This window comes from Chiloscyllium punctatum, chromosome 39 (assembly GCF_047496795.1).
Source record: "Chiloscyllium punctatum isolate Juve2018m chromosome 39, sChiPun1.3, whole genome shotgun sequence".
Taxonomy (NCBI): Eukaryota; Metazoa; Chordata; class Chondrichthyes; order Orectolobiformes; family Hemiscylliidae; genus Chiloscyllium; species Chiloscyllium punctatum.
Genome location: NC_092777.1, coordinates 48,181,430 through 48,204,097, shown reverse-complemented (window position 1 = coordinate 48,204,097; position 22,668 = coordinate 48,181,430). Strand labels below are relative to the sequence as shown.

Sequence of the window (22,668 nt, the reverse complement as noted above, 5' to 3'; positions counted from 1 at the left end):
TAGTGTTAAGGGTTTAGTTGGAGAGGAATTTGTTAAGTGTGTCCAAGACAATTTTCTGATTCAGTATGTGGATGTATCTACTAGGGAAGGTTCAAAACTTGACCTAGTCTTGGGAAATAAGGCAGGGCAGGTGACTGAGGTATCAGTAGGAGAACACTGTGGAGCCAGCGACCATAATTCTATTAGATTTAAAATAGTTATAGAAAAGGATAGACCAGATCTAAAAGTTGAACTTCTAAATTGGAGAAAGGCCAATTTTGATGGTATTAGGCAAGAACTTTCTAAAGCTGATTGGGGTCAAATGTTCGCAGGTAAAGGGATAGCTTAAAAATGGGAAGCCTTCAGAAATGAGATAACGAGAATCCAGAGAAAGTATATTCCCGTTAGGGCGAAAGGAAAGGCTGGTAGGTATAGGGAATGTTGGATGACTAAAGAATTTGAGGGTTTGGTTAAGAAAAAGAAGGAAACATATGTCAGGTATGGACAGGATAGATCGAGTGAATCCTTAGAAGAGTATAAAGGCAGTGGGAGTATACTTAAGAGGGAAATCAGGAGGGCAAAATGAGGTCATGAGATATTTTTGGCAAATAGAATTAAGAAGAATCCGAAGAGATTTTACAAATACATTAAGGACAAAAGAGTAACAAGGGAGAGAATAAGGCCCCTCAAAGATCAGCAAGGTGGCCTTTTTGTGGAGCTGCAGAAAATGGGAGAGATACTAAATGGGTATTTTGCTGTATTTACTGTGGAAAAGAATATGGAAGATATAGAATGTAGGGACATAGATGGTGGCATTTTGAAAAATCTCCATATTACAAAGGAGGAAGTGCTGGATGTCTTGAAATGCATGAAGGTGGATAAATCCCGAGGACCAGATCAGGTGAATCCTAAAACTCTGTGGGAAGATAAAGAAGTAATTGCTGGGCTTCTTACTGAGATATTTATATCATCGATAGGCACAGGTGAGGTGTTGGAAGACTAGAAATTGGATAATGTGATGTAAGGACAAGCGAGGGAACTTTAGACCAGTGAGCCTGACCTCGGTGGTGGGCAAGTTGTTGGAGGGAATCCTGAGGGGCAGGATGTACATCTATTTGGAAAGGCAAGGACTGATTAGGAATAGTCAACATGGCTTTATGCATGAGAAATCATGTCTCACAAACTTGATTGAGTAACAAAGAGGATTGATGAGGCAGAGCGGTAGATGTGATCTATATGGACTTCAGTAAGGCGCTTGACAAGGTTCCCCTTGGGAGACTGGTGAGCAAGGGTGGATCTCATGGAATACGGGGAGAACTCACCATTTTGATACAGGACTGCCTCAAAGCTAGAAGAGCGAGGATAGTGGTGGAGGGTTGTTTTTCAGACTGGAGGTCTGTGACTAGTGGAGTACAGCAAGAATCAGTGCTGGGTCCACTACTTTTCGCCATTATATAAATGATTTATATCTGAGCATCAAAGGTACAGTTAGTAAGTTTGCAGATGACACCAAAATTGGATGTGTAGTGGACAACGAAGAAGGTTACCTCCGATTACAACAGGATCTGGACCAGATGGGCCAATGGGCTGTGAAGTGGCAGATGGAGTTTAATTCAGATAATGCGAGGTGTGCATTTTGGGAAAGCAAATCCTAGCAGGATTTATACGCTTAATGGTAATCCTGGGGAGTGTTGCTGAACAAAGGGACCTTGGAACACAGCTTCATAGTTCCTTGAAAGTGGAGTTGCAGTTGGATAGGATAGTGAAGAAGGCATTTGGTAGGCTTTCCTTTATTGGTCAGAGTATTGAGTACAGGAGTTGGGAGGTCATATTGCAGCTGTACAGGTAATTGGTTAGGCCACTTTTGGAATATTGCATGCACTTCTGGTCTCCTTCCTATCGGAAAGATGTTGTGAAACTTGAAAGGGTTCAGAAAAGATTTACAAGGATGTTGCCGGGGTTGGAGGATTTGAGCTATTGCGAGAGACTGAACAGGTTGGGGCTGTGTTCCTTGGAGTGTCGGAGGCTGAGGGGTGACCTTTATAGAGGTTTATAAAATTATGAGGGGGATGGATAGGATAAATGGACAAAGTCTTTTCCCTGGGGTCAGGGAGTCCAGAACTAGAGGGCATAGGTTTAGGGTGAGAGGGGAAAGATATAAAAGAGACCTAAGGGGCAACTTTTGCATGCAGAGGGTGGTATGTGTATGGAATGAGCTGCCAGAGGAAGTGGTGGAGGCTGGTGCAATTACAACATTTAAAAGCCATTTGGATGGGTATATGAACAGGAAGGGTTTGGAGGGATATGGGCCAGGTGCTGGCAGGTGGGAATAGATTGGGTTGGGATATCTGTTCGCATGGACGGATTGGACCAAAGGGTCTGTTACGTGCTGTAGATCTCTATAACTCTATGACTAGCTTTCGGAGCACTGCTTCTTCATCAGGAACACCAGTTTTTTTTATATTTAAGGATTTACTGTAAAGGTTCTTCATGCCTTGAGCTGCAGCCCATTTTTAATAAAACTGTGCAAAGTTCTCAAGCACTCATGCTGTACACTCTTGTATGGACAATAGATGCTATTTTTAAGGTATCCACATGTTTATCTGTAGATCTGGTACAGTTGATTCTAATTCACTGGTGCTCTTGAATTCATCAAAGTTGTTTGGAAAATGATGCTGATGTTGAAATAATTGTTAATCTGACATTTCTCATCTCCTTAAGACATTCTATGAATTGATTTTATCCATAACACGTAAGTTATGTGAAAACCAATTAAAAACCAACCTTCTGGAACATTGTTAAAGCTTTGTTACGGAAGAATATAATTATATTCAGAAAAGTTTGTTTTAATATGGGGTTACAATGAGCTAGTGGCATTATCACTAGATTAGTAACCTGGCGAGCCAAGCAATGTTCTGGGGCCCTGGGTTTGAGTCCTGCCACGGCAGATGGTGGAATTTGAATTCAGTAAACATCTGGAATTAAGTGTCTATTGATGACCATGAACCATTGTCAACTGTTGGGGGGAAAATCCCCAATTGATTCGCTAATGTCCTTTGGGGAAGGAAACTGCCATACATGTGACTCCAGACCCACAGGAATATGATTGACTTTTAACTGGGACATTCATGGCCATGATAAAACATCCTGTGAATGAATATAAAACCAAAGTTTTGGTTATTAATTTTTCTATTGGTAATTCCAACATAACAAAATGTTGCACATAATCTTTCAACAGCTTAGTTCTTTGTTCTTCCTATACTCTTGGTCACAAGATGCAATTTTGGTCTCATGAACACCAGGAAGCAATGGTGGAACTCAGACTGAGAGCTAACATTTGTGCGGTTCCTTTTGGAATAGTGGGTGTGGTTGAATGGGAAGATCTTTTAAAGCTGATTCCTGTTACGATTAAAGCCCTTGAGTTCTTAAATTGCTCTCATGCCTCCCCACCCTTTGCGTTCTTGAATGGCACCTTTTGTGCCCTTGTGTCATCAAACATTGAATAGTACAGCATAGGAGCAGGTCCTTCAGCCCACAATGTTGTGCCGAATCTGATGCCAAATTAAACTAATCCCTTCTGCCTACCCAGCTTGGAAGTCCTTGCTTCAGATGTGATAACTGCTAGCGAGTGACTTTTATTTTTGAGGTGGGAACAATAAAGCTGGTTTTGATTTTATCAAAATTGGTTTGCATTGTGGATGAAGTTTTATCTCTTAACGTTACCTTCCCTATGGAAGACAAAGTTCTACTTTGTTGAATGAGCTTTGGCTGGGCTTTAAATAGTGTATTAAGTTTGCAAATTACTGCTGAACGCCATCACCTTGGAAAAGAGTGTTTCAAATTTCCTACATGTCAAGTTCCTCCAATCTGATAAATTATGCTTCGAAAGCAAATGTTACTTTTATTTCAAATCTGCCATTTGTTAATTTCATTTACATGTTCAACTCATTATTCTGTCATAAAAATAATGTTAAAATTCTAAATGTGGGGATTCAGGGGCTTATATTTCCTGACAAGCTACCTGTAAGAATACTTAAATGTGATTGGCTGCTCAAGTCTGCTTGCTTACATCACTGCTGCTACATCCCTGTTATGTTCCCTTAAATTGATGGCTGAAATAAACTGACAACAAGGAAACCAAAGTTTCCTCTTAGAATTTGCAAATTTGTTGTGGACAGTTTCCTTCAAAGTCGGTGGCTTTGTCCCGACCACAAAAACCAACCCAATCTTTTGGCTCTAACCTATTCCAAAGGATTTGAAAGAAGACATTTGTCAAGTAGATCTACACGGAGCATTTTCAAGTTTTAGCTGTGTTTTTTTTATTTTGTACATCGCCATTTCTCTATTTCAGAAGGAATACTTTCAGTTAAATGAGAGATAAGATCTGATTCTGAAGTAATGACGATAAAGAAAAATGATGGAAATGGGAGGGTTAACAAAAAATATAAGAAAACATTATGAAAATAGCAATGGAAGGCCAGTTAATAAGAACAGAAGTGATACAAAGTGAAAATGCTGTTTTTCTTCTTTAAATGCAGTGAACAAACATCTGAATTAGGCCGTTCAGTCTCTATAGTGTACTGTACCATTCAGTAAGATAATAGCTGATCTTATTGTCGCTACAACTGCATGTTCTGACCAACTCTGCTATACAAGGATGCAGAAGGGTTTGGCAACTTCACATAAAATTAAAATTCAGCTGATTCCACATTTTTAAGTATTGATGGTAGGCAGTTTTAATAAAAAGAAATACCTGAAGCTTACCACGGAAATCGTTTTCACAGAAGTATAATTAATGCAGAAATTAAATTGGTTAGTTATCTTTTGAAAGTGTTTGTATTTTTATTTGCATGATTCAGTCATTTTCTCCAATGAAAAGTCAGTGTGGACCAGGCATATGGATCTTTGGTAATAGGGCACACCTAGGTTAGGGAAGGGGAAATCACCACCAAAGCTACTATTCATCAAATGATCAATTATTTGTTATGTTTTCTGCTTTACTATCAACATTACTTCATCTGATCCTGCATTCAAATCATTGGTATGCAGTGAAGACAAGGGGATCTCAGTTCAGGATCTTGTAGGAACCCTTAACCACATCCAACCACTCAGAAAAGTTAAACTACTATTCTATTTCCTGATCAGTTTTTAAACCGATGAGTCATCCTTTCTCAGTTTCCACATTCCTTATCATCTCCTGTGTTATGCTTTGACTCAAAGATTTGCTAAAGTCCATGTACACAACATCCACTGCATTTCTTCCATCTGTTCAAACCGCTTGATTACAATCTTCCTTTTTGTTTACTCAGTGATTCTGTATATAGCTGTGAAAAATGTTCTCTTAAGTAGCCTGTACCCATATCCCACATCAGGCAGCACAGTGGCTCAGTGGCTAGGATTGCAGCCTCTGAGCGCTAGGGACCCAGGTTCGATTCCTGCCTCGGGTGACTGTCTGTGTGGCGTTTGCACATTCTCCCCGTGTCTGTGTGGGTTTCCTCCGGGTGCTCCAGTTTCCTCCCACAGTCCAAAGATGTGCGGGTCAGGTGGATTGGCCATGCTAAATTACCTATAGTGTTAGGTGCATTAATTAGAGGGAAGTTGGTTACTCTTCAGAGGGTCGGTGTGGACTTGTTGAGCCGAAGGGCCTGTTTCCACACTGTTGGGAATCTAATCTAAAGCACTTTTTGGAATAAGTAACCTTTGGTCACTCTCCAGTTCTCAGGCATGCATGCAGTCTCTCGAACCCTGAGAGAGAGCTTTTGTGGTATTTGTTACTCTTTCATTTACTTCAGGATCATTAGATGTAACTTGTTGGGTTCTGGTGTTTTCTTCTTTTTCTTATTACTGAAAGGTCATAAAGTCAATGAGTTTTTACAAATAGACAGAGGTCCTTCTGACCATCATGTCCATGTTGGTCATCAAACATTCACCTGTTCTAAGTTTACTACACTTGGCTCATAGCCTTGAATGCTATGGTATTTCAAGTGTATATCTAAAAGGTGTTCAATGCCTTGGAAGTTCCTGCCTCTACCATCCTTTTAAGCAGTGTGTTCTGGATAGTCACAATCCTCTGCTTGAGTTTTACTCCCCCAAAAGCTCCTCTTACATCTCCTGCTCCTTACCAGTCGTCGCTAGTTATTGATACCTCTACAAAAGGGAAACATTTCTCCCTATCTGTGCTGTCGAGGCCCTTCCGAACTTTGTACGCCTCTTGTCAAATATCCTCAACCTTCTTTGCTCTGAGGAAAGCTGTCCAAGGCATCTAATCTCTCTTCTTAGTTGGATTGCTGCAGCCCACGCAATATCCCAGTGAACCTCCTCTGCACCTTCTCTGATGAAATCACATCCTTCTTACCATGCGGAGGTTTGCCACACAATGTTTCATTACTTTCGTAAAAATTCTTGCTGTGCTCCTGTTTCACACAATGGTTTCGGTATATCTAGGTCAGACATTGCACAGATGATCAAAGTATCTTTGATTTTGATCCAACTGTGTAAGTCCAGACCAAATCTCAGGAAAAGCTCCTTGCTAGCAGGATATTTTAATCTCTCACTGCAGTCATCCATGTAGTTTCTATTTTGAAACTAGCTGAGATTGCACAAACCTATTTTACATCAAACTTTGGCTGCCAACAGAGACTCTAGACATGTGAAAAGACAGAGGGTTAATCCACTGGCATCAAGTGCTCAGGTACTTGTGTACTATGTGATGAGTTTCACTTTTAAAGGTGAGTTTGAAAATGGCCATGTGGAAACCATAAAATTAGTTGCTGTACTAATTGCTAGCTGTTAGAAAGTCTGAAATTCATTCCTTTGCAGGGTGTCTCGATCAGACTGGTTTTCAGCTTGCCTGGAATTGTGGCTAATTATTTTATAATAAATTGCCTCAAGTTTGCTTGCAGTTGCACAAAGTGATTATTTTTGGCAGAATGGTCTTGTTCAGTCTGATTTTAAACCCCAGCTAGTATTAAAAAGGTTTACTAAGCAAATGCAAATCATTATAATTTATCCTTCTCATGATGTATGGGGAGAGTAGAGAGTTTCCCATTTTTAGTCACTGTGAAAGATAAAAGTTGCACTTTATACAGGCTGCAGTTTTATGGTTTGTTTCATATAAATATATTTTAAAATCCAGCTTTTTCAATGATTTGGGGTCATCATTCTTACCAAAAACTAGTTCAAGGTGCACATTTTTCTCCAATTCCTAGTTAGATATTGCATGTGTGAGAGATGTCACATTAGTAATCTGTTTTAGTGCACCACCTAGTGGTGTAGATGTTATTCACATTCTTTATAAGATCATAAGACCATAAGACATAGGAGTGGAAGTAAGGCCATTCGGCCCATCGAGTCCACTCCGCCATTCAATCATGGCTGATGCGCATTTCAGCTCCACTTACCAGCATTCTCCCCATAGCCCTTAATTCCTCTAGACAACAAGAACCTATCAATCTCGGCCTTGAAGACATTTAGTGTCCCGGCTTCCACTGCACTCCGTGGCAATGAATTCCACAGGCCCACCACTCTCTGGCTGAAGAAATGTCTCCGCATTTCTGTTCTGAAATGACCCCCTCTAATTCTAAGGCTGTGTCCACGGGTCCTAGTCTCCTCGCCTAACAGAAACAATTTCCTAGCATCCACCTTTTCAAAGCCATGTATTATTTTGTACGTCTCTATTAGATCTCCCCTTAATCTTCTAAACTCCAACGAATACAATCCCAGTATCCTCAGCCGTTCCTCATATGCTAGACCTGTCATTCCAGGGATCATCCGTGTGAATCTCCGCTGGACACGTTCCAGTGCCAGTATGTCCTTCCTGAGGTGTGGGGACCAAAACTGGACACAGTACTCTAACTGGGGCCTAACCAGAGCTTTATAAAGTCTTAGTAGTACATCTCTGCTTTTATATTCCAACCCTCTTGAGATAAGAGACAACATTGCATTCGCTTTCTTAATCACAGACTCAACCTGCATGTTTACCTTTAGAGAATCCTGGACTAGCACTCCCAGATCCCTTTGTGCTTTGGCTTTATTAATTTTCTCACCATTTAGAAAGTAGTCCATGCTTTTATTCTTTTTGCCAAAGTGCAAGACCTCGCACTTGCTCACGTTAAATTCCATCAGCCATTTCCTGGACCACTCTCCCAACCTGTCTAGATCCTTCTGTAGCCTCCCCACTTCCTCAGTACTACCTGCCTGTCCACCTAACTTCGTATCGTCGGCAAACTTCGCTAGAACGCCCCCGGTTCCCTCATCCAAATCATTAATATATAATGCGAACAGCTGTGGCCCCAGCACCGAACCCTGCGGGACACCGCTCGTCACCGGCTGCCATTCTGAAAAAGAACCTTTTATCCCAACTCTCTGTCTTCTGTTAGACAGCCAATCCTCAATCCATCCCAGCAGCTCACCTCGAACACCATGGGCCCTCACCTTGCTCAGCAGCCTCCCGTGTGGCACCTTATCAAAGGCCTTTTGAAAGTCTAGATAGACCACATCCACTGGGTTTCCCTGGTCTAACCTACTTGTTACCTCTTCAAAAAATTCCAACAGGTTTGTCAGGCATGACCTCCCTTTACTAAATCCATGTTGACTTGTTCTAATCAGACTCTGCTCTTCCATGAATTTAGAAACCTCATCCTTAATGATGGATTCTAGAATTTTACCAACAACCGAGGTTAAGCTGATTGGCCTATAATTTTCCATCTTTTGCCTTGATCCTTTCTTGAACAAGGGGGTTACTACAGCCATCTTCCAATCATCCGGGACCTTTCCTGACTCCAGTGACTCTTGAAAGATCTCAACCAATGCCTCTGCTATTTCCTCAGCAACCTCTCTCAGAACTCTAGGGTGTATCCCATCGGGGCCAGGAGATTTATCAATTTTAAGACTTTTTAACTTTTCTAGCACTATCTCTTTCGTAATGGCAACCATACTCAACTCAGCCCCGTGACACCCTTTAATTTTTGGGATATTACTCATGTCTTCCACTGTGAAAACTGACGCAAAGTACTTGTTAAGTTCTCCTGCTATTTCCTTATCTCCCATCACTAGGCTCCCTGCATCAGTTTGAAGTGGCCCAATGTCTACTTTTGCCTGACGTTTGTTTCTTATGTACTGAAAGAAACTTTTACTATTATTTCTAATATTACTGGTTAGCCTACCTTCATATTTGATCCTCTCATTTCTTATTACACTCTTTGTTATCCTCTGTTTGCTTTTGTATCCTTCCCAATCTTCTGATTTCCCACTGTTCTTAGCCACTTTATAGGATCTCTCTTTTTCTTTAATACATTTCCTGACTTCCTTTGTCAGCCAAGGTTGTCTAATCCCTCCCCGGTTAATCTTTCTTTTCTTGGGAATGAACCTCTGTACAGTGTCCTCAATTATACCTACAAACTCCTGCCATTTTTGCTCTAGTGTCTTCCCGGTTAGCCTCTGCTTCCAGTCTATCTTAGTCAGTTCCTCTCTCATGCCTTCATAATTACCTTTATTCAACTGTAACACCATTACATCAGATTTTGCCTTCTCCCTTTCAAACTCCAGACTGAACTCTACCATATTATGGTCCCTACTTCCTAAGGGTTCCCTTACTTTAAGATCTTTTATAGAGTCTGGTTCATTGCAAAGCACTTTGTGTCTTTTATGGACAGGCAAAATGAATTGGGTTTAAAAGTTAAACTGTTGTCAAATTTTACACCTTAGAATTTCGCCATGTTCACTTTGCTGATCAGATATGTGTCCCATTTGAGTGCAGCAGTTTAGACATTTCCTGATTTTTAAAAAATGGGAATTATATGTAAATAGCACAGTATGGGTGTAACTTTGATTGTATGGGTCTGTTCTCATGAGAGCATCGTGAGCGGCACGGTGGCACAGTGGTTAGCACTGCTGCCTCGCAGCGCCGGAGACCCGCCTCAGGCGACTGACTGTGTGGAGTTTGCACGTTCTCCCCGTGTCTGCGTGGGTTTCCTCCGGGTGCTCCGGTTTCCTCCCACAGTCCAAAGATGTGCAGGTCAGGTGAATTGGCCATGCTAAATTGCCCGTAGTGTTAGGTAAGGGGTAGATGTAGATGTAGGGGTATGGGTGGGTTACGTTTCGGCGGGTCGGTGTGGACTTGTTGGGCCGAAGGGCCTGTTTCCACACTGTAAGTAATCTAATCTAATCTAAATCACTATTGTTGGTTTCAAAGAACCCTGTAATGAGATAAGAAAATACATTTTCCTAATTATGAGCCCAATTCAATTTACAAGTTCTGTATCATTTTGCAGCCTGTCTGGAAAATGCCACCATAGTGTGTCAGCAGGGTAAAGAGCAAATCCAATCCCTCACAGTGAATTTTAACCACATTGTGATAGGGAAATGGGGAAAGTGAAATTGCCGTGGGTTTTGTCTACAGGGCTATTGTGCTGCTTCTGGATTTGTTAACTTGGGACCAGCTGTTTAGGCAGAAGTTTGGGCAGAGGCCAACTGAAGTGGAGACATCAGCTTACAACATCTGAATGGGTGTCTGAGAAAATGGACAAAAGCCAATTATCGAATCAACTAATCTGTTCAAGTTACCAAATGAGTTCCTTTGTTTTACATTAATCACCAATAATCTATTCTGTAAATTTGATCTTTGTTTTTTTGGAATCCCAATTTATAATCTATGAATTGCGCAGCATTTAAATTTAGAGATGATAGGTACATATACCAGACAAAATGTAAGAACATGAGAAAAGCTGCAAAGACTTGTAGGTATCATTACACTCAAAAAGAGGTAGCAGATCAGATAACAGCAGGAAGTCACACAGTTGGTTACTTTTCTGCAACTAATAAGGATTTCCTGCTGTAACTTTAAGACAGTTGTTTTGGTTTCTGCTGCGCTGATATTTCAGTCTATCAACTACTGAAAGCAATTAAATGTTTGGTCATTTCTAGCAATTTTTATGTTATTTGCTTCAATTGAGTGAGGCCATAATGTTGGTGTGTAAGTAATCTTCAAGCTAATTGTTTTTGTGTTTTATATTTGCAACTTGTTGGTTAGTGAAAGAAGTTTAATGATGACTTTGTTACTTCCTCATTTACTTGACACTAAATATAATTTAAAATAGCATGGTATAACTTTAAAATGTTTAATTTAAATAATAATTATAAATAACTATGACAATTGAAAATACAAACCATGTCGAAAATTCCAGATTTATTTTTGGTTGCTAGAGTAGAGATTATTTTTGTAGGACTACACACACTCTGGGAAATGACTTGGAAGTATTTGAAAAAGAACGAGATACAGATTCAGTATGTTTGTTTGCCTAGAATCAAAATAGCAGCAGTCAAGGAAATTGGCTGTTTAGTGCTAATTGGTCATTATTGAGAGTAGTTTTCATATTTGACTGTAAAATTAGAATTGGAGAGTCAAAATGGCACAGCGTCTCTGCAGAAGGTTGTGACATGTGAACAAAGCAATCTGTATTCTTCTCCTTGGCCAGTCTCGGGGAGGGTGGGGGGGCGGTGTTACAGACTCATTGGTGACAACACAGTCTCAACCAGGATGTGCTGGGGAAGAATCTTTCAATTCAACATTAAATCAGAAAATGAAGTGAGGAGGGGGATGAAAGATGGCATTAAGAGAGAGGGAGATTTTTGTAAATCTCCAATTTTTAAAATCTGAGCAATTGAAAGTCTTCATTTTTGTCGAAGTGAATTTTCAGTGGTAGAGAGATTGGCTGGTATTATCAGAGAATTATAAAATAATTTACTTTCATTTAAGTAAGTGGTGACTGTGGCTAATTTATTAAAAATCTGTTGTGTGAGGATCCCGATTTCATGTTCCAGATATTTCAATGCAGAATGTTAATGAGAATATGGTATAATGCAATTTCAGGAGGAGTTGAAGAAATAATTTGGCATTCACCTGCTTCCCAGTTTTAATTCCACGTGCAGTCACCACCATTGGCTGTAATGGACATTTTATGAATTGAATTTCTGATAACCTCACTTTATTTCTACTGCAAAACATGACTGTTATCTCTGTAAAATTGTTGAATGTCTCATTCTCAAGTAATATTACTTTGAGAAAGTGAGTAAAATAGCTCTACATTCATGAAAGCTTCACAAATATTTTCACATTTTTCATGATCTCTTGTATTTACTGACTATCTGTTATATAAGGACAAGACATATATTCCATCATTGATGTCGCATTGTGTTTTGTTTTCAGTGTGTCAAAAAAAGGTACAAAAGTATTCAATTAGTTATTGAACATGTTTATTTTAAAAATTTCATCAATGTCCTGATATGAATGTGGTGCTTTCATGCAATGTACATGCTACTAGGGGTCAGTTGGCTCTGTTGGTGGACAGCTGGTTTATGATGCAGAGTGATGTCAACAGCGTGGGTTCAACTCCTGCACAGGCTGAGATCACCACGCGTGGAGTTTGCACGTTCACCCGGTGTCTGAGTGGGTTTCGTCCTGTTGCTTTGGTTTCTTTCCACAATCCAAAGATGTGCAGTTTAGGTGGATTGGCCATGCTAAATTGTCCCATAGTGTCCAGGGATGTGTAGGATGGGTGGATTCGCCATTGTAAATGTGGGGATACAGGTTTAGCTGAGTGGGTCTGGTAGCGATGGTCTTTCGAGGATCAGTACGGGCATAATGGGCTGAATTGCCTCTACCTGCACTGAAGAGATTCTATGATTAAGCACACTATATAAAAGTGAGTCATAATTCAATTTATTTTTGTGCAGCAGAAGAGGTATAATCTGAATTGATTTTTTGAGGCTGCTGGTATGTAGTAAAAATGTTTGCTTTGATCTGCAGAAGTATATTAAGCCATCCTTTTAATCCTTTTTCTTCCATTAGGCGACAGAGCAATTATGAAGTGGTTCACTGAAAGAGGTGACAGAAGGTGATTGATTTACTGTTAATATTGTCCAAACTGAGAACCCTTAAAGGTTCACTTGAACACCATGGCTTATAGTGTGGACTTACATATTGATGCTGCTGATGCAATCCCAGTGTTTAGGTGAGTAATTTTATTTTTGTGGAGAGTTACTTACTGCTTCTGCGAAAAATTGTATTTGCTGCTCCTCCCTTTTTTAAAAATGGTCCATTCTACATACTCCCAACGATTTCAAGTAGGATTATCATTCCAGATCAGTATCCAACTATAAATAATGGTATGGATCAAACTACACTCCTCAAAGAGATCATTATTAATCTCATAGGCCAGACATCACGTAGCTTTATAGACAGAATGCTTTGTCGCCTGGATTTATTCAAGATGGCAGCATGTCACTGCAAGCAGATATTCTATGGAGAAAAGTGATGTAATATTGCAATGGTTGTTTTAACCCTGTACTGAAGTTTTATGTATTTTTGGTAAGAACTAGAGTGAATGTTTCTCCTTAGGGTATCTGGTGAACTGAAGGTCTTTAATAAACATTCCCTGAAATGTTGCACATTTTGTTTCTTGTGTCTTTCCTCTTATCCCCATCACTGGGTTGGACAATACATCCAGACTTAACCTGTGAATGAAGAAACCTTGTCCATGTTTTATTTCCATCCTCAAATTCTTTCCTTGTACTAATATGTGTGCTCTCATTTTATTGATATTATTGTCATCAGTTTTCACAGTTCTTTCAGCTCCACAGAATGAATGCAATTTGTCTTTTTCAATTCCTCCCTTTTTGATTTGGTATTTAGTTTTGGTAATGGTGCAATGACCCTTCAGCTTTTTGCAAGTCCTACTTGTCCCTAGTTAACGCTTGAATGAAAAGGGAAGTGAATCACCGAGGTAATTTTCAAAAAGATGTTGGGATATTTTGGCCAATCGTGGATTTTGGCTTCATTTGGCTTAAAAGTGGATTATCTTAAGGAAGTCGCCAAATGGACTGAGGAGTGGCAGAAGGAGTTTAATTTAGATAAATGTGAGGTGCTGCATTTTGGAAAAGCAAATCAGGGGAGGATGTATATACTTAGTGGTAAGGTCCTAGGGAGTGTTGCTGAACAAAGGGACCTGGGAGTGCAGGTTCACAGTTCCTTGAAAGTAGAGTTGCAGGTAGATAGGATAGTGAAGAAGGTGTTTGTTATGCTTTCCTTTATTGGTCAGAATATTGAATATAGTAGTTGGGATGTCATACTGAGGCTGTATAGGATGTTGGCGAGGAATATTGCATGCACTTCTGATCTCCTTCTTATCGGACGGGTGTTATGAAACTTGAAAGGGTTCAGAAAGGATTTACAAGGATGTTGCCACGGTAGGAGGATTTGAGCTACAGGGAGAGGCTGAACAGGCTGGGGCTGTTTTCCTTGGAGCATTGGAGGCTGAGGCGTGACCTTATGGAGGTTTATAAAATTATGAGGGGCATGGATAGGATAAATAGACAAGGTCTTTTTCCTGGGGTGGGGGAGCCCAGAACAAGAGGGCATAGGTTTAGGGTGAGAGGGGAAAGATATAAAGGAGACCTAAGGGGCAACCTTTTCACGCAGAGGGTGGTGCGTGTGTGGAATGGGCTGCCAGAGGAAGTGTGGAAGATAGTACAATTACAACATTTAAAAGGCATCTGGATGGTAGACGAATAGGAAGGGTTTAGAGGGATGTGGGCCAAGTGCTGGCAAGTGGGACGAGATTGGGTTGGGATATCTGGTCGGCATGGACGAGTTGAACCGAAGGGTCTGCTTCTGTGCTGTACTATGACTCAAGATTACTTCTGCAACTGTGTACTGAGAAAACAACTCTGATTTTTTCATCTCTGTCCAAAGTACATAAGGATCCACGAGGTAAAAACAATAACTGCAGATGCTGGAAAGCAAATACTGGATTAGTGGTGCTGGAAGAGCACAGCAGTTCAGGCAGCATCCAACGAGCAGCGAAATCGACGTTTCGGGTAAAAGCCCTTCATCAGGAATAAAGGCAGTGCCTTTATTCTGCCTTTATTCCTGATGAAGTGCTTTTACCCGAAACATCGATTTCGCTGCCCGTTGGATGCTGCCTGAACTGCTGTGCTCTTCCAGCACCACTAATCCAGTACATAAGGATCCAGTTAGCCAATCCAGGACAATTGATGTTAAGTGGTGAAATTACAGACGTAATTAATGTGCACCAGCAGGGTGTAAATCAGATTTAAATCAGAGGCCTATAACTCAATCAAATCTAACTAAGCACCAGAGGTGGTCGTCTTCATCCTTTCTGTGGTAATGTTGCAAACTTCCTGTCTGCTGTTTGGCTGAATTATCTCTACCTGACAGACTGACCTTTTGGAGGTAAGTCTTTATTTCAGAAGACTTTATGGACAGAAGAATTACTAGAGAAACAACGTTTTGGCACACCAGTGAAAAATGTATTTATCTATCCTGCTGCCAGAAGCAGCTACATGTCAAAATTCCTTAGAACAACATCAATTTATTTCTGTATAATTAACCAATATTCCAACACCCCCCCCCCCCACTCCAAACCAAGAAAAAAATCTATAGGTGTTTGTGCAACTTTTTCCTAAAAATAAGGTCTGCAAGGAACTGCATTTATAGGAGTTCAGTATAACTTTTTTTTTGGTTCATCGTTTCATACATCGTTGTCTTCTTTGGCCTAGTCAATATCCAATGTCTTCTTTCTAGGGTGGGGGAGTCAAAAACTAGAGGCCATAGGTTCTAGGTGAGAGGAGAAAGGGACCCAGGGGGCAACCTTTTCATGCAAAGGGTGGTGTGTGTATGGTATGAGCTGCCACAGGAAGTGGTGGAAGCTGTACAGTTACAATGTTTATAAGGCATGAGTATAGGAAAGGTTTAAGAGGGATTTGGGCCAAATGCTGGCAAATGGAACTAGATCACTTTAGGATATCTGATGAGCACGGACAAGTTGAACTGAACAGTCTGCTTCCGTGCTTATAACTCTATCGCTTCAACATCTCGCACTTAATGCTTCAACATCTTGCACTTAAAATTTATGAATGTGTGTTGGCAAATTCATCCATTATGAGTGTGTCTGGTTCACTCAATATTTATTTTATGAAACCACATGAAGCACAACAGAACCCCACAGCATAAATCATGCATCAATAAATGCGTCTCGCATTCATCCAAGTCATAATATTCTAGATTACTTTGTAATTAGATCTCACTTCAATTTGAGTTGGCAATTGATTTTAGCTTCAGCCACAAGAAATCAGCTGCTTCTCGAGAAGAAATCATGAAACATTTTATTATTTAGAGAATGTAATAGGAACTTCCAATGAAAAATTTCTGTGTTTTTAATTCCAGTGACGATGATCTTGCTTCTCCTGATTCTTGCTTTGATGAAGAGTTGGTCCACAATTCCTTTGCCAATCTCATCTCTGAGCAGAGTGCCCTGGAATCTGAACCATCAGTGATGATTGAGATGGAAGGTCTGCCTGGTACAGGGATAGGTAATAAGGTTTAGAGAATTTCACTGTTGTTCATGTGTTATAAGTCAATAATTTCCTCTTTCTTCATGTTTACACCCTAATTATTATAATTGGAATTACAATTGATAGGATTAATTAAAAATGCTTGCTTTCTTTCTATTTTTTTTCTCCGTTAAGAACTTGAATTTACATAGCATCTTCAGTCACAGTGTAATGTGTATGCATCAGAGAGGAATAATCATACCAAGTTAATTGCTGAGCCAAATAATAAGGACGATTTAGGGACATATTACTAAACTCCTGGACAAGGATGTAGGATTTTAGGGAGGGTGTTAAAGGATGGGATGTAGGATGGAGAGGCAGAGAGGGTCCCGCAAGTAATTCCAAAAACAAAAGCTCAAAAGGCTGATGTCGTGGTTGACCTGGAGGCAACAGAAGGACATACAAAATGGCAGAGTCTGAGGAACTATGAGGACTTGAAGAGTTGGAGGCTAGGGCGACACAGTGGCTCAGTGGTTAGCACTGCTGCCTCACAGCACCACGGTCCCAGGTTCAATTCCAGCCTCTGGCAACTGTCTTTGTGGAGTTTGTACATTCTCCTCGTGTCTGCATGGGATTCCTATGGGTGCTCCGGTTTCCTCCCACAGTCCAAAGCTGTGCAGGTCGGGTGAATTGGCCATGGAAAATTGCCCATAACATTAGGTGCATTAGTCAGAGGGAATATGGGCCTGGGTGTGTTACTCTTCGGAGGGTCGGTGTGGACTGGTTGGGCCGTTGGGCCGAAGGGCCTGTCTCTACACTGTAGAGGATCTAATCTAGAGCAGGGTTCAGGGTTAGGAAAAAGACCAGATTGTGAAGAGCTTGAACCTGAGGATGAAAATGATACATCTGAGATATTTGGGGCTGAAAGAAAATGCAAGTCAGCTGTGGCAAAAGTGAAGGGTGAACTTGATAGATTACCAGTCGAGGAGTTTTGAATACTTTTGAAATAAACGGAGGAAAGAAACCCCAATCAGCAGAGTATTGAAATAGGTAAGGTTGGAACTAAGAATGGCTTTCAGCTGTAGATAGGCTATGGAAATGTATATTTGGAGCAACTGGGTAAAGAAAGGGTAGGTCTCTTCAAGGACAAAGGAGAGTGTGTGTGGGTGTGTGTGTGTGCACGCACGCACAGCCAGAGAAGATGGATGAAGTTCTTAATGAATACTTTGCTTTGGTATTCACTAAGGAGAACAACATGGATGATGGTAAGGTTAGGGAGGGTTACGTTGATATTCTAGGGCGTGTCAATGTTTAAAAGGAGGTGGTGCTCAATGTGTTGATAAATATGAAAGTGGGTCAGTCTTCAGGGTCTGATGGGATCTATTCCAGGATATAGAAAGAGGCATGGGAGGAGATTGCTTGGGCCTTGAAAGAGATCTTAGTATCCTCTTTAGCCACAGATAAGGTCCTGAAGACTGGAGAATAACCAGTGTTGTTGCTTTATTCAAGAAGGGAAACAGGGATGCTCCTCAGATAATACGTCAGTGAACCTTACATCAGTGGTCGGCGCATTATTTCAGAAGACTTTTAGGGCCAGGATTTACTCAAATTTGAAAAATAAGGACTTATTAGGTATAGTTGGCATGGCTTTGTGCGGGAGACGACTTGCCTCTCAAATTTAAATGAGTTTTTTTGAGGAATTAATGAAGATGATTGATGAGGGTTAGACAATGGAGGGACTTTTCTAAAACATTTGACAAGGTCTCTCATGTTAGGCTTCTGCTCGAAACGTCGACTCTCCAGCGCCTCGGATGATTTCAATGAAATGTCGCTGCTCTGATCAGTAAGTTTGCAGGCAACATGAAAATTGGTGAAGTTGTGGCCAATGAGAAAGGTTATCAAGGGATACAACAGGATATAAATATGTTGGAAAGTGAGGTGGTGAAATGACAGTTGGTGTTTAATCAGGGCAAGTGTGAGGTGATGCAATTTGGGAGGTGAATGCAAAAGGAAAGCATACTTTAAATGGCGAGCCCTTTGGAGTATTGATATACAGAGGGATCAAAGGGTGTAAGTCTATAGTTCCCTGAAAGGGGCAATACAAGTGAATAATATAGTATAGAAGGTATACAGCTTGCTTACCTTCATTGGTTGGGGCTTTGAGTATAAAAGTTGGCATGTCATGTGCAGATGTTCAGTCAGTTCACATTTGGAGTATTGAGTGCAGTCTGGTCACCACAGCATAGGAAGGTTGTGGAGGTTTTGGAGAGAATGGTTTACTAGGATATTGGTCGGATTGGAGTGTATTCGTAATAAGATGAGGTTGGACAAACTTGGATTATTTTCACTAGAGCTTTGGAGGCTGAGGGACAATCTGCTAGAAGTATATAAAAATGAGAGATATAGTTAGGATGATTAGTCCATCTTTTTTCCAAGGTGGAAATGTCAGATACTAAGGACATAGGTGAGAGATGAAAAATATAAAGGAGATTTGTGAGGAAAGTTTTTTTTTGGGTGATTGGTGCCCTGGAATGGAATGCTGGGGAGGTGGTAAAAGCAGTTGCAATAGCAACATTTAAGAGGCATTTGGGCAGAAACTTGAATAGATTAGGAATAGAGGAATATGAACCATGTGCGGGCAGACTGACATCATGGTGGGCTGAAGGGCCATGACATGGGTGAAGGTGGGAAGTGAAAGTGCATGAAGGCAATATTTGTAATGGAGGGCATTATGGGGTTGAAAGTTACAAAATAAAATGAAATGAATTTTGGTTATGTTGGTTGTCACAAATGGTTGTATGTTCTGATTTTGTTCAGAAAATGTAGGTTATATCAGATCACCCCCTCGTGCACAATGCAAGCTCAATGATGACTGCTATGATCCTGCTACTTTGAAAGTGCTCTCCTTCATGCCCAGCAGAACTATAGGTGATTTTTAATTTTTTTTTCATTATACTAGTTTATTTGCATGAATTGTATTTTGTATCATTTCACATAAATATCCTCAACTCTCCAAGTAGTACAGGAGAATAATAAAATATGAAGCAAAGTTTTACACAACATACAATAGTTTGACCAATGCATCACTGATGTAAATAAAACCAGACTACCATATTCTCTTATCAGGTTATTTTATTAGAAGTGTTTTTGTTTTCTACTTTTGTAGTAATGATACTTCATAAGCTTGATTTCTAGAACTAGGTTGTCATATTGGGCTTGGGAACTACAAGTAGAGCCATTTTATACCTTCATAAGTGAAGTCTGTTGCCTCTGCCCATATCCGCCATTTTCTGTTTCCTGGAGAGGTAGCTTGTGCAAGGTTGGATTTCCCAGCTCTGAGTAGAGATGATGTGGGAAGTTGAGAAATGGTACCAATATACAGGACGAAGTAGCTTTTCTGAGGATGATATATAGTTAAAACAGGGCTTAGAAGGCAATACTCACAAACCCACTGGGCATTTGCTCAGATTGAGTAATGAATTCGCTAAACCGAAAAGTCATGACCGAGAGAGAGAGAGAGAAAGGCAAGATATATATGCTACAGAATTTATCCATGCCCCCATTTTATGATCATGAGGTCAGTAGCAACATGGTAATGTCACTGGGTTACCAATCTAGAAACTCAGGCTAATATTCTGGGACATGAGTTCACACCCTAGTGTGGCAGATGGAGAAATTCGCATTCAGTAAAAATCTGGAATTATAAAGATAGTCTCTTTGGATCATATAATTGCTGTCAGTTTTCATAAAAAACCCATCTGGTTCATCAATATCTTTCAGGGAAGGAAATATGCCATCCTTAACTTGTCTGACCTATATGGAACACCAGACCCACTGTGATTTGTTTATCTCTTAACTGTCCTATGGGCAATTGGAGATGGTCAATAAAAGTTGCCTAGCCAGTGATGTCTACATCCCATGAATAAATTAAGAGTATAACATCTCTGTTTCTGGAGTCATAGGGTTATGTTACTAGGAAATATTCATGTGTCACGTGTTTGAATCCAGGGCTTGAATTAATTTAAGGGTCTCTGTGGTATTGTCCCTGCCCCTGGACCAGGAAGCCTGGGTTCTGTCTGTTAAAGAGTTGTAGAACAACATCTCTGTACAGGTTGATTAGAAAAAATCCCAGAATTATTCTTTCCCTTCACAGCAAGAGTTCATGAACCAGAAGCCATGAGAGAATTAATATACATGTGATTTTCAACACTAATGTTTCTATTTCTCAAAATCATTGAAATCACCAAGACAGTGCGAGCAACTAGATTTCATGTCCCTTTTCAGGTCGTTCTCGAGGCGCAATTATCTCGGAGTACTACAATCGCACTTTAAGGTTACGGCGGCAAAGGGCTCGGCCTGCTCTGAAAGATATGTCTCGATCGATGAGACCGAGCATACGGGATGTAGCTGCATTGGATGAGAATTGTGAAGAAGAATTAGGCAAGTATAAGAGGAAGTATTGTATTGAATTGAATTTATTGTCATGTATACCAAGGCACAGTGAAAATCTTTGTCTTGCAAGCAATACAGGCAGATCACAGAGTTAAGTAGCATAGATAATAGGTAAACAGCGGCAAAAACAAAAACACAGGTACAGGTGAATGTTAAGAGTTTCTGAGTCCATTCAATATTCTAACAACAGTAGGTTGTTTCGAAATGAAGCTAAATGGAGATTAGAGAAGAAATATTAACTTGAGTCATACAATATGTTAGTTCTATTATTCTGGTTTTTGATGTAAATTGTGCCTCAATATGAAACCATAACTTGACAAACTTTAAGAACATGATCACCAGGAGTAGGCCACTCAACCCCTCGATCCTATTCTGTCATTGAAACAGATGATAGCTACTCTGACCTTGGCCTCAACTTCACTATCCTATCTGTTTTCCATAAAACTTGATTAGATTGGGTTATTTTAGATTACTTAGATTAGATTAGATTACTTACAGTGTGAAAAAGTCCACACCGACTCTCCAAAGAGCAACCCACCCAGATCCATTCCCCCCTTCACTTTACACTATGGGCAATTTAGCCTGGCCAATTCATTCACCTGCACATTTTTGGACTGTGGGAGGAAACCGGAGCACCCGGAGGAAACTCATGCAGACATGGGGAGAATGTGCAAGCTCCACACAGACAGTTGCCTGAGGCCATATAATTTGAAAATCTGTCTATGTGAGCCTTAAATGTATTCAGTGACATATTCGCCAAAGCTCTCCGGGGTTAGAGAATTCCAAAGATTCATTCGTTTCTGGGAGTAGTAACTCTTCCTCATCTCTGCTCTAAAAAGGTAACCCTTGTTCTGAAGTTATACTCCCATGAAGATAATCACTGCTCATTGTCATCGACACTGTCAACCCACTCTTGAATTTTGTTTAAAAGGCACACTTTTAATTCTGCTAAACACTGAGTACAAGTCAGACCTGCTCAACCTTATCTAATAGGACAACACCTCCATTCCAGGAACTTGATCATTCTCTGAACTGCTTCCAATGTGAGTGTTATCTCTGCTTGAATGTGGAGACCTCAAAGTATGCAGGTGTGGGCTCATCAAAGCCCCATGCAGTTTTAGCATGACATGTCTTGTTTGTACTCTAACTTCTTTACAATAAAAGTCACCATTCAGTTTCCTTTTGATTACTTGCAGAACCTCCATGCTACTCTTTCTGATTCATGTGTGAGGACCCCAAATCCTTCTGGTTACCACAGCATTTTGTAGTTTCATATTTTGCTTTTCATACAAACTGAATAACCTCTCAGTTGCCTGCGTTATACTTCATCTGTCAATTTTTTTTGCCATATCACTTAAAATAATCATATCCCTTTGCAGGCTCTATTTTTTGCATTCTTCTCAAAATTTCTTTTCCACCTATTGTATTGTCAGCAAATTTATAAGTAATACTGTCAATCTCTTCATCCCTGCGCTAAATATAGATTGCAAATAGTTGAGACCCAGCGCTAATCCCCACAAGTTCAAGTTTGTCAAACTGACTATGACCCTTTTGTTACAACTTTTACAGCAATTGCTTAAGTTCCTTACTCACCTGATTACTGATCCTTTTGAAATGTTTTTAGTATTTTCTACCATGAAGACAGGTAAAATGTTTGTTCGATGTTTCTTGTTTCCCTTTTTCCTCAGCCTTATTTTTGATATACTCATTGAAGCAATTGTTTTTATAATATTTCATCCTAGTTTACATTTGTTTCTTGATAGCCACTCTATCATTCGCGCAACACAGACACAGACATGCCCATACAAACACACACACACGCGCACAAGGCAAAGAGTTTGTGTATAACAATCGCTTATGTAACACTTTATTGAATTTCTTCTGGAA

The 22,668-nt window shown here is 40.2% G+C and overlaps 1 protein-coding gene across 6 annotated transcripts in view; it reads left to right on the top strand.

The window, feature by feature from the left end:
* LOC140464039 (transmembrane channel-like protein 6) overlaps positions 1 to 22,668 on the top strand; it is a 99,170-nt gene that overhangs the window by 36,437 nt on the left and 40,065 nt on the right. For 5 of the 6 annotated variants that reach the window (XM_072558676.1, XM_072558673.1, XM_072558672.1 and 2 more), the window contains 4 exons: positions 12,827 to 12,989; positions 16,223 to 16,368; positions 19,147 to 19,257; positions 20,614 to 20,769. In XM_072558676.1, coding sequence (XP_072414777.1) covers positions 12,934 to 12,989; positions 16,223 to 16,368; positions 19,147 to 19,257; positions 20,614 to 20,769 — 469 coding nt within the window. In that variant the 5' untranslated portion in view covers positions 12,827 to 12,933. Of the gene's footprint in view, positions 1 to 10,816; positions 10,952 to 12,826; positions 12,990 to 16,222; positions 16,369 to 19,146; positions 19,258 to 20,613; positions 20,770 to 22,668 lie in introns of those variants that run through there. The other variant, XM_072558675.1, reaches the window with a different exon arrangement.